This window comes from Nylanderia fulva, unplaced genomic scaffold, assembly GCF_048542155.1.
Source record: "Nylanderia fulva isolate GAGA-0341 unplaced genomic scaffold, ASM4854215v1 Scaffold23, whole genome shotgun sequence".
NCBI lineage: Eukaryota > Metazoa > Arthropoda > Insecta > Hymenoptera > Formicidae > Nylanderia > Nylanderia fulva.
Genome location: NW_028190293.1, coordinates 1,278,083 through 1,299,065, shown reverse-complemented (window position 1 = coordinate 1,299,065; position 20,983 = coordinate 1,278,083). Strand labels below are relative to the sequence as shown.

General features: G+C 35.5%; 3 protein-coding genes across 6 annotated transcripts; 1 reads left to right on the top strand and 2 right to left on the bottom strand.

Annotated features, from left to right (window-relative positions):
• Positions 1 to 337: 337 nt before the first annotated feature.
• LOC114932476 (uncharacterized) lies at positions 338 to 15,335 on the bottom strand. The gene is given in 8 exon segments (XM_029304699.2): positions 338 to 4,282; positions 4,418 to 4,552; positions 4,709 to 5,267; positions 5,676 to 6,187; positions 6,189 to 6,364; positions 7,094 to 7,334; positions 8,031 to 8,352; positions 15,017 to 15,335. Coding segments are annotated over 8 exon segments (2,253 nt in total). The 5' UTR covers positions 15,178 to 15,335; the 3' UTR covers positions 338 to 4,135.
• On the top strand, positions 15,286 to 20,951 carry Sfxn2 (sideroflexin 2). 4 transcript variants are annotated; one of them, XM_029304766.2, is made up of 11 exons: positions 15,286 to 15,657; positions 15,800 to 16,018; positions 16,126 to 16,187; positions 17,952 to 18,136; positions 18,430 to 18,600; positions 18,871 to 19,069; positions 19,269 to 19,394; positions 19,534 to 19,600; positions 19,741 to 19,840; positions 19,936 to 19,983; positions 20,075 to 20,951. In XM_029304766.2, the coding sequence occupies exons 4-11, from the start codon at positions 17,982 to 17,984 to the stop codon at positions 20,187 to 20,189; spliced, it is 981 nt and encodes a 326-aa protein (XP_029160599.1). In that variant the 5' UTR covers positions 15,286 to 15,657; positions 15,800 to 16,018; positions 16,126 to 16,187; positions 17,952 to 17,981; the 3' UTR covers positions 20,190 to 20,951. The 4 variants fall into 4 exon arrangements, with proteins under 4 accessions (XP_029160599.1, XP_029160607.1, XP_029160617.1 ...); XM_029304774.2 differs by lacking the exons at positions 15,286 to 15,657; positions 15,800 to 16,018; positions 16,126 to 16,187 and adding an exon at positions 16,194 to 16,329; XM_029304784.2 differs by lacking the exons at positions 15,286 to 15,657; positions 15,800 to 16,018; positions 16,126 to 16,187 and adding an exon at positions 16,903 to 17,239.
• On the bottom strand, positions 15,730 to 18,130 carry LOC146723123 (uncharacterized). The gene is made up of 2 exons (XM_085483032.1): positions 17,930 to 18,130; positions 15,730 to 16,907 (listed from the first exon to the last, which is right to left on the bottom strand). Exon 2 carries the CDS (start codon positions 16,202 to 16,204, stop codon positions 15,827 to 15,829), a length of 378 nt encoding a protein of 125 aa, XP_085339158.1. The 5' UTR covers positions 16,205 to 16,907; positions 17,930 to 18,130; the 3' UTR covers positions 15,730 to 15,826.
• Positions 20,952 to 20,983: the final 32 nt, after the last annotated feature.

Genomic DNA, 20,983 nt, shown 5'->3' with positions numbered 1-20,983 from the left:
ATTAAAAATCTATTAAAGCAAACTCTATTTAAAATTCACTGAAGAATGTAGTTCTGTTAATATTTTATTTCCACAAGGCTTAGTTTTCAAAAAAAGCCTTTATTTTCAACTGTTTAGCTATAATTCGAAAATTATAGGTGTCTCGACATTTTCGATGAGGAAAAATCGTCTGCGAATGATACCAGGAATCTGCCATTCAAAACTTTTCCGCCAGTTCTGAGACATCCTGTATATGATCTCGCTATAATAAACTTGCTAGAATCATTTAGGTACATTTGTGGAAAAATATTAATTAAGTTGAGTTTAAGTAGGGCGAATAAAAAAATGAAGAACGAGCTTGAGGTAGATATGCCGATTTATTCAAAAGATTCGTTCACCTGAAAATTTCGCCAAATTAATTACGATTATATCATAAATTAATGTTTAATTGTGTACTTAAATCAACACGCTAATTACGGTGCGCAAAAATATTCGTATAGAAAGATTGATTCGCCATAAGAATATTATTTCCATATTTATTCAAATATTTTTCAATAAATAATAAATAAATAAATTTCTCTCCCAATTTAAAATTTTTATACAATATTTTCTTGTTACACTTAAAACACAAAATCTCAAAAGATTTAAATACAAAATTTTTATTTTGGCACATAAAACGAAGAATATACACATACTTAACAATAATAATAAATATGTATTTAAAATGATATATATATATATTATTTTAAAATTTATTATTATTATTATATGTATATATAATTTAAAAATTTTTAAATATATATATATATATATATATATATATATATATACATATATATGTATATATTTATATAATTATTCATGAATAAAAATGTCTGAAGAAAATGTATTTTATGGCGAACCAATGCGTGGTACGAATACCTTTTTTGTCACACATAAATACTTATTTAACACATGAGATATGAGAAAGAAATTAAATAAAGCAACTGGTGTAAATTAAAACGGCGCCTTCCTCCTAAATACGAATAACAAAATTTTTCTAATAAACAAATTTGAAGAAAATATAATGCACAAAAGTTTTCTTCGACGAATTCATGTCATTTCCATTTCCATTTTTTTTAATGAGGCGGTAAAAATGCGCTAATAATCGACGATACGATTTATCCTCATATACTTACAGTAAGCAATCAGCAACACTCGAGCCCCGCAACAATAATAAGGAATAATAATCATAATAATCATCATTAATAATAATAATGATAATAATAATGATCATAATAATAATTTTCGTTAACGATATGTTAGCCTAGTCCGTATAAACACAGCGACATCGAAACATCGTTTATATTATGTGTAGAAATTAATTCATATTTATGTATATAACGTACATATATATAATATATATATAAAACATTTTGCAAAAAAATCACAGTTACTTAAAACACCTTACTTTCCACTCTTCTCTCTCAATCTCTCTTTCTCTCGCTTTTTCTCTCTCATACATACATTCTCGTCTTTTCGCATCAGTTTATAATCGACGTGTCAGGAATAATCATCCATGTTTAATGCAAACTAATAATTAAACAAAAAGTATGTCGCAACCGATTTTGTAAAATTCTTTACATTTCTCACAAAATGCAATTGCAAGACTCGTTTCGCGATTAATCCAATTAATTTTTTTTTCTAAGTTTCAATCTAATAAAAATTACAAAATTATTTTAATAATTCATAGCATTTAGTGGGGATTAAAAAATTATTTGTTTTCTAATCTGTAAATTTGGAATCTCTTGAAAATTTATTACGATCAATTCCAAATAAAATAAAATTAGTTTCGAATAAGATCTTCTTTTCATAGGATATGTATATAAATTATTATCAATATATTGCGAAAAAGAAATTAATTGATAATGATTTATCAATTGAACAAAGTAATCTTTTATGGAAGAAAATCGCGTCGAGGCAGTGGCACAACATCGATGTAACAATAATCAGGATTTTTTAAGTACTGTTGCGGTTCTGCAATATTCTTTTTAGAATTGAAACAAATGTTTCGATCTATTATTTTTTTCTGAAATAATTCACGAATGGTAATTCTAGAATTTTTCAAGCATTGTAATAATTTTCATTAATAAGCTGGTTGTCTTTACTTTTTTGCAATTAATATTATTGAGTTGAAGTTTAAGTTTAACAAACTTTTTTAATCATTTGCATACGCAAATTTTCAGAATTTTATTTATCAATTTTTTAATTTATTATGAAAATCTGTTAAATAAAAAAATTGTCACATTTAATTTTTTACATTTTCAGTTTGAAGTTAAAAATTGAAAATTTCTCATTACCGCATAAGTTTCTTTTAAAAAATTCTGCTTTTCTATAGTTAAGTAATGTTTTTAGGAATCGAAATTTACCTATGACTGTTGTACAAAGTTGCTTTACAATTGTCGTTGCTCGAAGATCAAACGATCGATTGTTTAATTACACGGCAGTGTTGGCACGAAGCGTAAACATTGGCTGTCTTTGTCTCGGAGAGGAATAAAAATTTACATTTAAATACAATCCCAAGCATACGCAGCGTTTCTTTGTCCAGTTATATCTGCGACTCGAATCACTATGGCGGCCGTCGGAAATAATTAATTGTTACCAATAATTCATATACTTAATCCCTCAAATCCCATGTTGCTACTTCTCTCTCGAAGAAAACCCCAAAAGGGCATTACACGAATAAAAATTAAAAATGTATAAGTACTTTTTATATATACATATTAAGTCTGAAAAATATACTGCATATAATAATGTGCAGTCTGAGATGGTTGTTTCTCAGATTAATTGTTACATTTTTAGTAATAATTTAATTATTAATTTTTTGGATAAGTATAGCGAATCACGTCGGCCGAGATATTTGAGAGATTAACCAACGAAAGAAATAATTACGAACCTCACAGTGAATACTTATGATTAGTCTAGAGATATCTAGATAGTAAGACTTTTACGCTATCGTCCGCTTGGTAAGCCGAGGACAGAAAAGCCAGTGACGATGGCAGTAAATGTTCGCGATTTGATTCGCCGGGAGCTAGTCGACCGCACAAACATTTTTGTCGAAGCTAAATGAAAATTTGCATTTAAATCTAATCCTACCACAGGAGCACACCGTTAAATTTCAGAAACACATTACGATCCATCAATCCAGTAACGAGGCTCAAATTATGTTACTTCATTAAAACGCGAAAGTATTACAATTCTGAGATAGATCCCAGATCTATGGATTATTGTATTCGCAATTTCGGCATTAAGGAATATGAACTTTCAGAAATTAGCAATTGAGAAAATTTAAATATATTGCGACTAGTTTCAAATTTCTCAAAACAATTTCAGAATCTAAGGATTGACAATTTATTTAAAAAAAGTATTTTTTTAGCAATATAATTATATATTTAACTTTATATAATTATATATATAATTTATATAATTATATATATAATTTATATATATATATATATATATGTTGCAATTCATGCAACAAAATATATCAAAATTATTTAAAATTAATCGAATCTATCGATGCTGTTAGCTCCAAGCGATTAATCGCGAGACAAATGGTTGACAAAACATCGATCAGTTACTATTTCATTAGCGTTAAAGGGTATGTACAAAATTTTATATGTTACACGACAATTCCGATCCATCGTTAATGCAAGCGCTCATGGGAAATCAGCGTTGACTCGTACATGTGACGTTAGAGCGTTATCGCATTGGACTTCGGTCAACAGTAATAATGATTACGATAAGAAAATGTGTGTGAAAACAAAATCAGTTTTAGAAATCCGTAGTCAAAGATCTACAATGCAGACATTTTATAAAATCAAAATAATCGCGGATTAAAGATTCACAATTAAAGATTCCTTATTGGAATCTTTAATATGCGTTTAAATTAATCATATCTATAAATTAAATTCTCAATATTACTCTCAATATAATTATCAAAGAAAATCTTTACAACTTTACTAATATGTAAAGTTTGAAGAAAATAAATGAAAAATTAAGCAAAAGTTCGGAGCCCTGTCGATTATTTTTCAGTCGGTACTTTCTTGCCGCGAGCGCTTTAATTATCACGCCGACGGATGCTCGGCAGTAAGGAATGGTCAGAGAAGGACTTCCCTTAAGAGAGGACGTTGACCTCACGGGGCGAGCCACAGACGTTCAACACACTGCTAGTCGAGTTAGGCGTGATCTGACTCCGAGCCTCGTTCTGGGCCTGCCGTATCGCTTCCTTGTACGGGCCGCGTTTCTTTTTGTTGTACCGCGTCTAAACAAAATCAGATTCACAATCATTATAAACAAATTCATCAAAATCATTATCAAAAATCATTATAAAATTAACTTCAAAATTTAACTATATTTCTATTTTTTATTATTGTACATATTATTTAAAGGAGCATACTTTAAAGGTTTCCAGGAAGGGACTCAGTTGATCGCAGGACATTAGTGAACTCGTAGACGATCCGTACCAAGCCACATGAGCTTGAGGACCCGAAGAGGTTCCGTCTTCTTTACAGGACACTGTTATACTTAGTACCTGCGTATAATAAAATACGTGTTAACGTCTCGAATTAAAGATTTATTAAACAAAGATTAATCCAGGTAGGAAAGCGTACGTCATTTTGACGTTTGATCACGTACGTCAGTTTGCTACTTGGGAATGTTCTCTTGAAATCCTGTACTTTGTACGTACCTTGCCGGGCCACCAGGGAAAACCGTGAATCTTGCCCCACACCACGTCGCCCACGTCCATGCGTCTCCCATTCGCCGTGTGGCAGTGTGCCACAGGAGTAGCGGCTAGACGCATGACCAGAGGATGCGACTGATGCGGCGGGAAGTCTGGCGCGGTTTCTACCTCTGGCTCGTGTTCGCTCAACTCGTCGCTACTACCGCCGGAACTCTTGCAGCCGGAGGACGCATTGCTCACGGGGTAATCACAGCGAGCGTACGCGTTCGTGTTGAGCCTCTTTAAAGATATCGACAGCTTCTGCTTCAGGCACTGCTCCTTGATAGCTCTGTAGGATTCGCCGCTGCCCGGCAAAACGTTCCAGTTTTGCTGGTGCTGCTGTTGCTGTTCCTGCTCCTGTTCCTGCTCTTGCTCTCGTTCCACGGAATCTGGGCAAGGTTGTTCAGACTCCGGTTGTTCTTGTTGCGACTGATTCTTGTGCTTTCGACCTTCCTTGTGCTTCTTTTTATGTTTCACCTTGTGTTTCCGACGATGGTACGAAAGCGGGTCATACGTGGGATTGTATCTGGAATATAAATAATATTGTCATTTCACTTCTTCTCGTTACAGTTACATAATATAATCATAATGTATTTTTATAGATATTTGATTGATAAAATTGTACACGGAGAGAATTTTCTCTTAGAATTTACCTTGAAAATCATGGTAATCATGGGATAATATGGTATTGGAAGAATTTTGTAACAGTTTCTCTGATTAACATTTACCACAATAAAAATATTAATATCTATCACAATAAGATATCTTATGTGATAGATATTAATATTTTTATTGTGGTAAATGTTAATTAGAAGAACACTTATAAAATTCTTTTAATATTATATTGTCTTAGATTACCATGATTTTCAGGGTAAATTCTAAGGGAAAATTCTCCCTATGTATGAATCCTTAGATTTAGGTAATGTGTTCCTACCTAGGCGAACCGTTACACGGCGATCTTGCTGGTGATACTCCGCCCAACATCTTCCTCCTAGCTTCCTTTTTCGCCTTCTTCAAAGCCCGTTTCGCCGCTTTCGCGCTGGCGTCCTTCACAACATCCTGCTTCTGAGGATCCACCTGTTCCTGCCCATCCTCCTCACCCTCGTAATCGTTGCCGAAGGATCTGGGTAATTCCAGGGGATCCCTCTCTTGTTGGGCATCGTCAGCGTCGTCGGTCTCCTGCTCGTACGCGTCAGGATCTTGAGGTTTCGCGGGTATCTTCAGCACAGTTCCTTCGCCCTGCGCGCCAAACGAGATCTTGATCACCGGCGTGGTCCTGGCGGTCCTCGTGGGATCCTCGAACACAGATTCGTCCCAGAGGTCCTCCATCGAACCCACCGAGCGTTTCTTCCTCGGCACTCTGCCAGTTCTCAATCTCATCGTCGAGTCCGCGGCTGCGAAGGTCTTCTTTTCCTCCTCCTCGGGAATTTTCGCGCTCTCCACTGACTGAACTGCTTAGCCTCCTCGGCGTAGCGCAATAGGCCATTGAAGGATTGTTGTCGCAGTCTGCGGACGATTCCACCCGCTCCTGCGATGACGTTAATACGTTCCTTAAAGACGCCTCCTCCTCGTTACTAACAGGCCAGTGCGTAGATTGCGCGCTCGCTGCAAGCTTCACTTTGTCTGAAATAACCATCCAGCCGTGTGAAATTTTTTCTAGCATGTGCAAATCTAAATGGGATCTAGAATTATCGTATATTTAAATATTATTTTCATGTCAGGTTTTACCTTTAAATAAATTAGAATGTGTTACATAATTTTTGATATATTCATAAATATAATATAATCTCTAATATTTTTTATATATTTTGATACTAATAAATTAAATTAAATTAAATTTGTGTGTATAGCTTACTGTTGTGTATGATTGAATGATAATTAACAGATCTTATATTATCGGAATATACTCGCGATAATAATATTGTAACAAAGTTTAATTCTCAAGACTCGAACTTTGCTTCCATTTATGCAACCGGTTTTAATAACTGATGTGCATAATTTAGTATAATTTATGCTCTTCAGTTTTTTTCTTTACGTATCTAATACGTGGCAATTGACATATAGCGCATGACTAGCATATAAAGTTTAGAAAATCCAATAAATCGCAAAAGCGTAAATTACTTATTTGAAAGAAGAATTTCTTGAAATGCCTCGTAATAATTGTTTTAATTTTTTTATACAAAATATGTTAATTAATCTTCGCTTATATCATTAAATTAATTATTGAATTAATCGTTTATATATGCATATAGCTTCATTTGAGCTATGCTCTTAAATTATTCAGCAGTAATATGTTAACGTCAATCATTTTTTTCATCGAAAGTATAACAAATATGTGTGAAAAATAAATACCAGATAATTGGCCAGAGCTCTGAATTGCGGTACTGATCTCATTAGGCTGCAGTCTCGACAATTTCGGAATCAACGATGCTCCCACTTTCGACGAATCGGTACTACTCGAGGTTGTCGTCTTCGTCGTCGCTTGATTGGAGGTCGAATTTTCCGTCTGACATTCCGATAATAGCGTCCGTTGTGTCTTTTGTGGCTGCTGACCGCAACGACGATCGCTTCTTCTCGTCGAACCCGGAACGAACTGATGGAATCGCAAAAAAGTTTTTCACGTCTTTCGTGCATTGTACAAGTTAACTTGTTAGATCGAAGATCTAATATGTAGCAATTCTGTTGAAACTTCGATAAGGTTGATAGAGAGGTTTAAAGTTACCAAAAAAGAATCGATCGCTTATCAAAATCTAAGAAACTTATCAGAAGATACCAGAATTGCTGATCTATGTTATCGCGCGTTTAATACCAAAAGTTATGAGTTTCGAGTTTTTAAAGAGATAAAAAGAGATAGGTTTAAATTTTTTTAAGTTTTCTTCTCTTAAGATTTTTATGTATACAGGGTGTTTCAGAGCTGGCGGAAGTTCTTAATGTCAGATTCCTGGTATCATTTGGAGACGATTTTTCCTTAGTAAAAATTTTGAGGGAAGCTATCATTTTTAGCATGTTCTCAATTTTTACTGTTATATAATAGTCTTTATATAACTAAGCCTTATATTAAAATTCTATTAAAGCAAACTACTAAAATTAACTGTTAATATTTTATTTCCACAAGACTTAGTTTTTCCAAAAAAAGCCTTTATTTTCAACTGCTTACAATTCGAAAGTTATTGGTGTCTCGACATTTTCGCCGAGAAAAAATCGTCTCCGAACGATACCAGGAATTAAAAACTTTACCGCCAGTTCTGAAACACCCGGTATATCTCTCGACAAGCAACGTTCACGATACCTGCTGCGACGGCTGTTGCGCCTCTTCGTGTTTTCGCTTCCTGCTGACGTCGACATTCTCACTGTTTTCGTTACATATTGACCGGCACTTACTACAGAGCACCTGACGAGGCCTCAGTCTCACCGTGGGCCTCGCGTTTTTGTATCTGGCGGGCGGATTGATGCTCTTGCGAAGGTCGACCTTGGCGACAAGGGCGGTCGCCGACGCCGAGGACGCGATCTTCCGTTCCTGGAAGTAGCTGAAGCGCGCAGCGATCGTCGCCAATTTGTCGCCATCGGGGTCCAATACCGGCTCCGGGGGTTGAACTCCGCAGGGAAGGCCTCTGCGGGAACACAATTATTCGTGGCGTATTATTTTAGCACGGTCCCAAAATTTTAATAATACTTAAAAACATGTATCATGACACCTTTCGCGTTTTGAACATCCTTTAAGGCTCCTGGCTCCTCGCCGAGTTGGATTTGTGACGTCAGAGGCGAGAAAACACTCGCTAAAAATTCTTAGATTAGCCATTTCGAAGTAATAAAAAGATTTTGATGAAGCACTTCAGATCGCTTTAGCACACTCTTAAAATATCTCGAAAACTATCCTTTATAATCAATCAACAGATGTAAAATGACTATAATATGAGACATGATCTTTGCACATGCGCAGTCATTCCGAAATCTGAGATCATTTTGGTTGTTGATTGACTGTCAAGGGAAAGGAATAGTTTTCAAGGTATTTTAAAAGTGCTAAAGCTATCTGAAATAATGTTTCATCGAAATATCTTTTAATATTTAATTAAAAATGGCATCTAAGAATTTTCAACATATGCTTTCTCGCTTCTGACGTCACAATCCAATATGGCTGCGACGAGGATCTAGGAGCCTTAAAGTTTTGATTGACAATACAGCAAATAATGAATGTACCCTCGTCCTCAAGAATTTATTAAAGTTATAATTACTTGATTAGAGATTAAAATAAATTATTGTACGATAATGGATTTACTTATATATATTATGAAATCAATTGACAAAAAAAAATAAATATATCCCTTTAAGAAATATTCCGTATAAAATGCTACGTTTCGATTCCTTTGGCTCTTTACTTCCTTTTTACGCTCGGGGAAATTTCGTGAATTATTATATGTTAACTTCTATAATTAAAAAAAGTGACGAGTGATTTATTTTTTCAATTTTAATATTGAATTTTTACGCTTTCTAAATTTTCTCGACTTTAAGACTTTAAGATTAATTTTCTCAGGTCTATCGCGGAAAGTGAGTCGGTCAGATTGTTGCGTGGAGACCTTCGGATGGAAACTGTCTCAAAACGAGAATGACTAGGCAAAAGATTGGGCAACGCTTGCGGGTATGCTTCGCCGGCTTCTCGTGCACCGACAACACGGCCATGTCATGGTATTGATTCGAGAGAAGCGTACAATGAGCGACAGCCTCTGACGGTATATCCATTAATATTTTCTGGGTCTCGATACGAGATAGACCCTCAAAATTCCGAGTCAGCTTGAGCGCGAGGGAAGAAAAATTGCTAGGCGGGCATATCGAGAATCAGCAGATTCACGACGTGAAAATGATTGCTGATCAAACTGATGACAAATTCAATACCCACTCGTTCAGTTTCTAATAAATTTGCACGACCAACTAAGCTATACAAATTTATTAAAATTCCAGGATTACTTCGAGTCTCTCTCTTTCCCACTCAATTTTGCTTCAATGGCGACATAGAGTTATTAGCTTTAAATTTAAATAAACTTAGAGGGGAAGCTCTTAAGTAGCCAGGAGCCTTTTTTCATAAAACATCGAATGTTGTTAATCTTCCGCTTGGCGCAGTTAAGTTATATAATTTCCTTTTTCCGACGTTGTCAATTATCTCGTTAAAAACAACTGTAACAACTGGCTCATTTCTTAAGTTAATAAAGCAAGCGGTTAATGTGGACTACGGTGTGGCATACGTGGCTGTTTCTCTGCTTTGTGTCCACGCACACATTCGCAGTTTCGACCCGCAAATGGTGGCGTTCTCAGAGACGTCGACGATATTCCCTTTGTTCCTGACGAACACGAGACCACTATATTGGGGGTTCTCAACCTTGGATCGTTCGTGAGCCGCACAGCTGGGACGTGTTTTGGCTCTCGACGTCGAGGAAGATCAATAAATTCCGTTCCGCAGTCTAATAAATTCATGTCCTTGGATTGTCACCTACTAATTAAGTTATCGATTTTCAAGTCAAACCTTTCTCAAACGCGAATATAATAGAGCGTTTAATAAGAATTCTATCGGAACAATCTATTGAAAATTTTGACGGAAAAAAAATTTTTTTTTAATTCTCGAAAAATTTATACCATGTATGTAATTTCCATTATATCTAAATTGGTATAAATATCTTTCTTTCGCTCAGAAAATAAGCTTATTAATTGATATTGAATGTAAATATGTTGCTAAATAACTATAATAGAGTCCAACACATGTCCGAAAGATATAAAATATCCTTTGAATGTTCTCTGGCTGTCCTTTATTTATTTAGCAAAATATTTACATTCGTTATCAATTAATAAACTTATTTTCTGAGCAAAAGAAAGAAATTAATTTCGCTTTCTCTTTTAATAACTTGATTAATTTCTGAAGTTTGCTGTTAGGAACTTTCGCCAAATTTGTTTCAAAGTTGATTCCGGTATCAATGATTTTTCTAGAATGAAATAAGAAAAATGATAGAATATATAGCGAAAAAGGATATATGGGAACCTCTGTGCCGCACCATACCGTCGTGCACAACGTGACACAAGCCAGGCCTGGCTGGTCGGTGGCCCCGACTAGCTTCCAGGGCCGTAAGCAAGAATCTTGCCATCTGTATTATTTATCTTTCCGATATCTCGTTCGATAAAATTATACATTACAACGGAAAAGTAGATGTAAGACTACGTAAAAAACGCAATTATACCAATTTCGATATCGTCGTGTCAAGCATTGCTGATGGGAACCAAAATCACATTTATATCATTCTTATACAAGACAATAGTCATAAACGGACAATAGACAAGCTAATCTAGACTAGGTAATTGTAATTCAATTATAACTCAAGTTTGAAGTCCAGATGTGCTATTAGCTGGCAAACAATTAGCTAAATTTTAGCTGTCCCTATATATTACAACTTTGATAGCTAATATTTATAGAATTCTGCGTTAAATTATAGCTAAAAAATATTAGTTGTTAGCTAAAATTTAGACATATGATACCTAAAAGGTTGTAACATAGAGACAACTAAGCTTGAGCTACGGTGGCTAATGTTTTTTATCGATCGGGCCTTAAAAACAATCCCTTCGCCCTCTGTTTAGGGCCAGTCTTGGCAGTGCAATTGCGACACGAGACTGCCATTAGTCGGCCGACTCGACCAAGAAAACCTAGAACGCGGGGGTAAGAAAACAGGCAACAGCTGTTCGGTCGTAGCGAGAAGTCCAGCTCTGAACTCACGGGGCACATATCCCCGGCTTGCGATGTACGCTGAGAAAAAAGACAACTGTACGTATGGAGAGACGAATAAAACTAGCGATTGTACGAACAAAATTGCTACTTGGACGAGCGAAAGATGTTCGGACGGTATATACGATAGAAACCGCGCAGGGTTGCGATTTCGAAATTTTATTCATCCCATATGAATTGAATCAATTGGATAATTGTGCGTAAAAATTAATTCATCAGCGAGCAAATTTCTTTAAACAAATTCAACTTGATATTCAATTAATTCGATAAATCCAATTTAATTAATAATAAAATACAGTTCACACGCAATTAGTAATAAATAATTATACATATTTGAACATAAAACTCGAATGTATAAATACTTGATTGGTTTAATAAATTTTGATAATAGAGTTCGATAAATAAATGTATCATTCGCGGATATAAACTTGGTTGACAATAATTTGAGTGAATGAATCCAGTTGGAAACGTCATTAAATTTTAAAATGACATATCACGCATCACCGTGGCTATACATCAAGAACTGTTTTAAAACTTTGCGAATTAACTCGCGGTTAAACATCGTTCAACTTGGTGCAACAAGCGCTTAGTTGATTTCCCAATAATCAAAATGACTACTCGTATCAACGAGAAATCAGCAGCGATATAACACTAAGGTGGCGTTTACTATGCGAGAGCATGAGTCATCGCGGCAAAGTCTTTTTAAGTCTTTCCTGTACCGGGTGACACGAAACTTTCTTATATTTCTCTCTTCATCCTATCCATATTTCTCAATTAATTCAAGTCCACCTTGCCTCGATGTATTAGAAATTCTAATTTCATTTAAATCAACAATTCATTATACATTATTTTATTAATTTAACATCGTTCGTTAATTTAACATGAACTTCTTAAGTTAATCAAGGTAATTCATCTGATATATCGCGTAAAAGAAAAAAAAATAATAATTCTCGCGGGTGAGAAAGAGAGAATCGAGAGAGAAAGCGACTTGCGAGACACCGCGTACATAAAAATATACATGCATCTATATATATATATATATGTAAGTGGAAGAAAAATGGATGAAAGATATAACATCTTGTGTTTGCGACAGGCTAGGCGAAGTTCGAGGAAACTCTGGAGCAAATTCGTCACGCCCATATCCCGGGTAAACTCTGGCGCCAGCCAGCATTCGAGAGGCGAGGACGTACTTCCTATTAAAAATCGTACAGATAAGCTATCGAAATTATCGGAGCGCTCTTTCGGTACTGCCGGGCCTGTTTACATCTCGGAGGAAGTGAGATATAGATTTTGTGCCGAGTTTGCACAAGTCCCCGACTGTATCGTGGAAGCGACGGCCGTCGCACGACGACGTTCTCTGCGGCAACTTAATCCGAGGATTGGAGTAATTGAATATCCTCGACCCTCAATGTCATCCTTGATGCTCCGAATTTCACCGAGCTTGCACCTTGCTGGCCAAATTTTACGCTTCAAAAATATATTATCTCAAAAACTTGCAAGAGCGTAATAACGAAGCGATGTCAAAAGTGACTTATGTATAAAGTCGTCTCTCATACAAGATCTCTTCTAAAAATACATTTAAAAATATATTTTTTAAATAAATAAATGTCTTTACTTGCGCGATTCATATTTATTTTATATAACGAAATAAATTCAGCTTGAAAGTTTAGGATCTTTGAATTCTGAATTTCGCGAAGCTTGAACAAAGCTTGTACTATCCAAATTTTAAACTTAAATCTGAAAAACTTGTAGAAACAAATCACGAAATAATATAAATATTAATATCAAAAGAATTATATAAAGTTATTTTTTTTAAGATCTTTTCAACTGAAAAATAATTAATATTTTTTATATCATATTTCATTTTTTAATTATCCCCAAATATTATAATTATACCTTTCGTTTGCAATAAAAAATTTCCAGAACTATACTATTTTTTATAAAAAAAAAACTCTTAAAAATCTTTCTCATTAGAATCTCTCTTATAAATAAAATGTACCATTACAATATTTGGAGATAATCGAGAAGCGAAATATGATATATGAAAGAATGAGGTTGCTGTTTTCAATTGAAGAGATCTTTCAAGAGATCTTTTTTTAAATAAATTTGGTTGCAAGAGTCATACTCATTCTATAAACGAAATTAGGCTCGAAAGTCTAGGATCCTCGAAGTCTGACAGTCAAAAATTGCGAGAGCCCACGTCGTATTTGTAACCGCCTAATTTTACTCCGATTATATAACGATTCCTTTTGGAATTCTACTACTGTCAGATTTGAAACATCCCGAATTATTAAATTTTTCAAGCCCAACATCTTAAATTCCGCGATATAATCGAGAGAATTCAAAATTTAAAATTACATAATATTAAGCCGAATGATGAATCACATTCCGTTGGATTCTTTATCTATCTTATATTTAATCTTGGCATACGACAGTTCTAAAATTCGAGAAAAGTCTCAGATATGTTTCTACCTTCTACAATTAATTATAAGGGAAAAAAATGTGTACAGCAATGCGTAAAATTTCGTGGGTCCCCGAGTTTTTGAACATTTAAAATTTAAAGTTTTAAATATCGTTGATTCTTTGTGTTTTTTAAGACCTCGAGAATCACTGCATATCGAAATCGAGAAAGATCAACCACTCCTTAATCAACATGACATTCGTTTTTCGAAAAACAACCAGCTCCTTCCGATTGAAATACGATTATAGCTATCGATAAAACAAGATGAATCAATTAATCTTGAAAACCTCATATCCTCGAGTCCGCGTATCCTGAACTACAGAGGTACGTAAAATCGAGAAAAATAACATCTTGAACAAGGAAAAACACACAAGAAAACGCAAAACAGTCTAGTCATTAATATCCGCTTAAACAACAATTATAATTTCAGATTACAATGAATACTAGCTGGGTGGTGGAAAGACTTGGAAAAAGTCGAAAGCTATCCTTCGATTTCTATTCTCTCTTATCCCAACACTTCTCAGGCATTTTACCACCTGAAAATAAAATCAACAAACCCCAGATAGGCTTTTAATCATCAACTTAAAACATTCCATCGTGCGTTCGTCATTCTCTGTTCGTAAATAGCGATCCAATACCTACGAACACAATCAACTTTCGAAGGCGCATTGTTCTCGGGTCTCCGTGAACAAAATCTTGTAGGAAGCAATCCTAATGGATCTACATCAATCTCGATCCAGCGAAGAAGTGCAAAAATCTATCATCACGCTTTTGCAAAAGCTGATCCTGATGATCGTCGGATCGATGAATCACCTAGTCCCCAAGTTCTCTTTCTTCCAGCCGGCGGAAACCTTGAGTCTCAAGAGCGGAAATGGAATCTTGCTCCGTAAAATTTTACGACACATTCAGGGAATGATGATTTCATCATTATTTTGACAGCGGAACAATAATCCAGTCCTCACCGTGGACAAAGAAAAAAATAGACAAAAGGAAAAAGAGCCAAGCATGAGGATACACATGGAGCCTCTCTCTCGCTCTCTTTCCTTAATCTTACCTTTTAGCGGCATCGAGGAGCGCACCTTGGAAGCACTTGGCGCCGTGGACGAAGGACACCACGAGGATGTCGGACAGCGCAGATTCGACGGTCACGAGGATCTTGTCGCCCATGGCGAGCGCGAGGTGCGCGGATGGGGCCTCCGTCGCTGCGGCCGCCATCTTGCCTCGAATTTAGAGTTATTGCGAGCGAGCGAGCGTGCAAGCTGGTGGTGTGGTGTGCGCTTTGGTATGGTGTGGGCTTTGCGCTCTCCGCTCCGCTCCTGTCCGCTCCGAGCCGCCCGAGAGGAGCGAGCGGGTCCGTCTCGTCTCGTCGTCTCTTCGCGCGTCGCGCCACTCTGCGTCGCGACGCACCGCCCCTCGTTTCTGTCCTCTCTCTCTCCCTCTTTTCCTCTTTTGCTCGCTCGCTCGCTCGCGGCTAGTTAGCCAAAGCAGGATGACGTGAGGAACACGATGGCGACTCCTATGTGTGGAAACCACATGAGGCGAGGTTTCTAGGGTCGTCGGGAGGGTTGGTGGGGAATAGGACGAAGTAAGGGCATTGAGAAGTAGAGAAGTATTCAGCCTGGCAGAGCCTACGGCACAGCTGGCCGCTCCGTCATCCCGGGTGCGCTTGCGCGAGCTGGAGGCGGGTCGTGTCAGGTCCGTATACGTTGAGGATTCTTCAAAAGAGTCCCACGGGATCCGAGATCATCCTTTCCTTCGTCATTCTATTGCTACCAATTTACTCCAAAAATTATAATGTATCATCGGTAGCTTCATTTCTGGATTTTGCGTGTTTCAGATGATGACGTAAGTCGAATCGCTGATGTCAGGCATGTCGCGAGGAGGTGAAACATGCCTCGGTGTAGCCACCCCATTGAGGGACACGTTCGCCGGTGACAGTAGCGTAGCAAGCAACCTTCGTCGTGCGATCAGCTGCCTCTTCCTCGACTTCGGCGCTCGTCGACGTCAAAGAACGGAACGGCCGAGAACGGCCGAGCGTGGTTCCAGAGGTACCACGGTAAGCGAGTGACGGATTTATATGTTTTAATAAAGCGTTGCGTAAGGCGAGGGCGGATCTTGTTTTCGAGAAATTCTCCTTCCTCATATTCTTTATGTATGTTGTAGCTGGACGTTTCATGTAACGAGGAATCGGTTGACTACTGGTGGTTGCCGGCGCAGCGACGAAGGTACATGCAATCTCCATTGACGGAACTAGGTCGTTCTTCGCGATTGCGACCTCTTCGCCGACACCGGGTTGATAGACGGTCGGAAGACGTAAAGTGACGTGAGAGAGGAGTGTTGACACAACGCGTGTACGTCTTGCGAAAAGTGCGTGCTCTCAGCGTGTTAAGCCGTGTTCACACGTTTTTCTTAATAGCTGGAAACGATGCAGGCTCGGTTCATATGCCGACATCGATAGGGAAACCGAGGAAGACCATCTTCGAAGAAAAGAATCTCTGAAAAATCATGCATTTTTATATTAGTACATGTAATCAAGTTGAGACTGATTTTAATTACACTAAATTAGCTTAATTAAATGGCAATGTAATAAGTGAAGAGGGAACCAATTTTGTTTAATCGTTCGAGGTTTCATATTTCAGTTTGATTAATGAAACTACTCAGTCTATTTTAATTAATTGTTGACTAAGTAATTGAATTAAATTTAAAAAAAAACTAACGATAGAAAAGTGTGTCAGGTCCCTTGACGGTGTGATACACTCGTGTCAATCTCGACTTGCACTCGGCTCATTAGCGTTGACTTATACACGTGAATGGCACAACTCCGATAATGCTCAATGGTGTTGATCAATTCCGTCATGACGTTGCGTATGATCCCACGTCACTGCGACTTTCAAGAAACGTTTCTTTATCTTATTTCGTACGTGACATGGCTGCTCATTGCATTTCTAAAATCAGAAATTCGATCATTTTGTACAGCATTTTTGGCTTTTTTACAATAGATATATATTTTAGTCCGTAAAACTTTCAAATTATCGTTATCAGGTAATCGTTATCAATTCCAATGTCATTGCAATTATCTAAAAATCAGGATTTATATCTTGCTGCAGCCTGATAATTAAACGCATATTCGTGTAAGCTTTCGAAGTTTCGCGCTTGCAACCGTATAATTTCGGTTTAAAAAGGCTTGATATAAAAATCTGATTTTTTTGTTAAATTTAATATAATACGTCAGAACACATATTTTAATCCTGTGCCGCCAAAAATATTTTCAAACAAGGTGATTTAAAAAACATTTGATATCAAAATTGAGAAAATAATATAAATGCATTTATCTTTCTGTATCTGTATCTCAAAAACGAAGATTAAGAATTGTTGACGAAGAGGAACTTAAAAGAAGACAAAAAATGTGGTTTCAAAACAACTTAAAAATTATATTGCTTAGTGTTTGTGTAAAAAAAATAATTTTGCCTATTAAAACAATTTCACAGTTAGTTCTCCACGTTAAAGGAAATTTGTACACACATCGGTTTTTGTTTTATAACTATTATCGTTTTTTTATTCATAAAAAATATCGTGTATTATATCTTATTGTTAGTAACAATGAGCAGAAATTCTTTCGTATATATTAAAATGTATATGTTAAAATGCTCAACTGCCGTGCATTATTTTGCATGTGCTCGCACACCAAAACTATAAATACCCTCATTTTTGTCAGACTTCTTGTAACGTTACGAAGGTACACTCGGTTTATTGCAAAACGTAAGAACGCGTTTATCATTTGATTGAAGATCAAAAATACGTATATTTCTTCCTGAAATATTGTTCGCGTGCAGATAAAATAAATAAGTAAATATTGGATAATTATTGAAGTGAGATATTAAGGAAAAATAATTAAAAGAATAATTTCAAAATGTATTGAAAATGTTCTAATTTTTGTAATTGATTATGACAGTGTCTTATTACTTACGAATTATTATATTTTTGATTAGATCTGTGGAAAAATCTCTTGATCGTCCACGATGACGAGCGAGAGACTGGATCTGGACAAGCCCTTGTGGGATCTCAGCAGTTTCGTGGGAAGATGGAAATATTTTGCGTGGATGACCGACTTCCGCACTTGCGTCGTGCCCGAATCAGAATTATTAGCTGCTAAAACATTATGCGAACAATACAGGTAATTGCAAAAATATATATATTTAAAGATTTTTATTTTCTGCAGAATCCACATTCATTGATTGGTCGAAAAAATTTTTATAGTATTCAATATAATTTCAATATAACTCTGTGATTAATTCTAAAATATTTACAATTAATTCTTGAAATAATTAAAAACTTGAATTTGAAATCTTATTAAACTTTATTATGAAAATTAATGTTATTAAATAACAATGTGTAAGGCAATTTGCTGTCTTCATTCGTTATTTCATGTTTTCTAATCACTCGGAAATGGTTGTATATACCTTGTAGACTTGGCAAAGAACCAGCTGATACGACCAGAGAACAAATCATCTATGCGAAGAAGCTGTACGAGTCAGCCTTTCATCCTGACACCGGCGACCTACAAAATGTCTTTGGCAGAATGTCTTTCCAAGTGCCAGGTGGAATGGCCATCACCGGCGCTATGCTCCAATTTTATAGGTTTTTGCAGAATATTTTCAGATTGTTCCTTTGCTCAATATTGAACATTTTTATTTTTAGTTTTATCGATATCGTGATAAAATCTTCCAAGCTGTAAAAAGAAAAGAATATTAATTATTCATTTTTTAAATCTAGGTTTAATATTGATAAGTAATATTTTATTCTATTTATTAAATTATATAATATTTTATTTCTTAATTCGAGAGTTTTTTTTTTGCAATAATTGTTATATTTCTTTTAGATACAAGAGATATTTGATTTGATTTTTAGAACAACGCAAGCGGTGGTTTTCTGGCAATGGGTCAATCAATCTTTTAACGCTCTCGTCAATTACACCAACAGAAATGCTAACAGTCCTATAACCACCAACCAGCTAGGTGCAGCTTACATCAGTGCCACCGTCGCGGCGATGATAACCGCGATAGGATGTAAATCATATTGGGAGAAACGCGCAAGCCCTTTGATGGCTGTAAGTTTTGCGAAGGCAATTTAAAGACTATATAGAATATCTTACATTGTTTTATGTAAGTGGCATATAATTATTTTTTGACATAATTTAGAATAATTAATTTTAATTCGCTAGAAAAAAATTAAAAAATTGATAGTTCTTATTTTTCAAGAAACTCGTTCTAGATTGTGCTCTGAATAGATCTTTAAAATATTTTCAGAGGTATGTTCCGTTCGCAGCAGTGGCGGCCGCTAATTGCGCTAATATCCCTCTAATGAGACAAAACGAAATCAGTAACGGCGTGGATCTCATTGACGAAGACGGTAGAAAACTTACAAGATCGAAGGTGAGCTCTCGAGTCTGTCGCATTAAATCTTTACTTCATTATGAAAATCAATGTACCTTTTATATTTTATACTTTATTTTAGAATTTTAGACATTTTAGATTTTTACAATAAATTTTAATAATTAATTAATAATTTTAGCTCGCAGCCATAAAAGGCATCAGTCAAGTCGTTATTTCAAGAATCGTCATGTGCGCACCCGGCATGCGTACGTATCGAATGAATATATATAAATCAATACTATCTCAATATTATTACATATAAATTGCTCATTAAAAATATTCTACGAATTGGTTTCTGCGTTATTAAAATATTACATCTGTCTAATTAAAATAATAATTTCCACAGTTATTCTGCCGCCTATAATGGAAAGGTTGGAGAAATACGCGTGGATGCAAAAAATTAGACCTCTGCACGCGCCTATGCAAATTATGATGTGCGGAGTTTCGTGAGTATTCTGTTCTTCTTATTTAATCACAATCTAACTGGCATCCTTATATTATTATTATTCAATTATTAATGAAATTTTTATTTTCCTTTTAGACTAACGTTTATGGTACCAACGGCATGTGCGTTGTTCCCGCAAAATTGGTAAATAATATTTTCACATATCCGACATGTCCATAGCTATTCCTCACTTTTATTTTATTTTGTTGTTATCTTATTTTATCGTATTTTACAGTTCCATCAAAGCAACAACTCTGCAGCGGTGGGAGCCAGAAAACTACGAGTTGCTGAAGAAGAATTGCGAAGGCGGTGAAATACCGAAATATTTGTATTTTAACAAGGGATTATAATGTTATGAAATTTCCTAGTTTTACGAAGCTAATTGTCCTAAATGAGCGTTATTCCATCCTTTGCAAATGTTATTGTTTCAATTAACGCACTCGTGTGACAAAACTTTTCTGCTGGATCAGAAATGAAACATGCGTTCATAATTAATAGAATTAATAGAATCGATCCCTTTGTCAATTCTTTCATGTGATCGAAAATATTGAACGTTTCACACGAAATGTTAATAACAATGTTAGAAATTAGAATTTAGATACAAAATGTGTAATACGAACAAAAGAGTAAAATTTCGTCAACATGTTGAAATATCATGCAATAAATAGTCGAGATTTGCAATGCAATAGAAACCATAAAGAATGAAGGATAAAGCTTTGACAATACAGGTTTAGTGCTTTATCAAAGTTTAATCACGTGTAAACACAAAAATCTTAGTGATAATTTTGTTTTAATAAGCACTCAATGTGGTTGCTCTCAGGCATCTCTCAATTTGAAAGTTTTATATATTATAAATGTTATTTTTTTGTTCTGTGCAAAATAATCTTAAACACTGGAAAATGTTACTTAATATTAATCATATACTTAATATTGTTACTTAATATTGTTAATATTATTTGCGTTACATTTTCAACGTCTGTCGAAGATAAAAATGCTGCCATATGTAACGATACGATAAAAAACTTTGCTACATATGTGATTAATAGAAAATACAATGGTATATATAGAGAAACAATTAAGATATGAATAAAGGTTGTTAAATAATTAAATAACAGTTATTTTGTTCTCACCTAACTTTATCCAA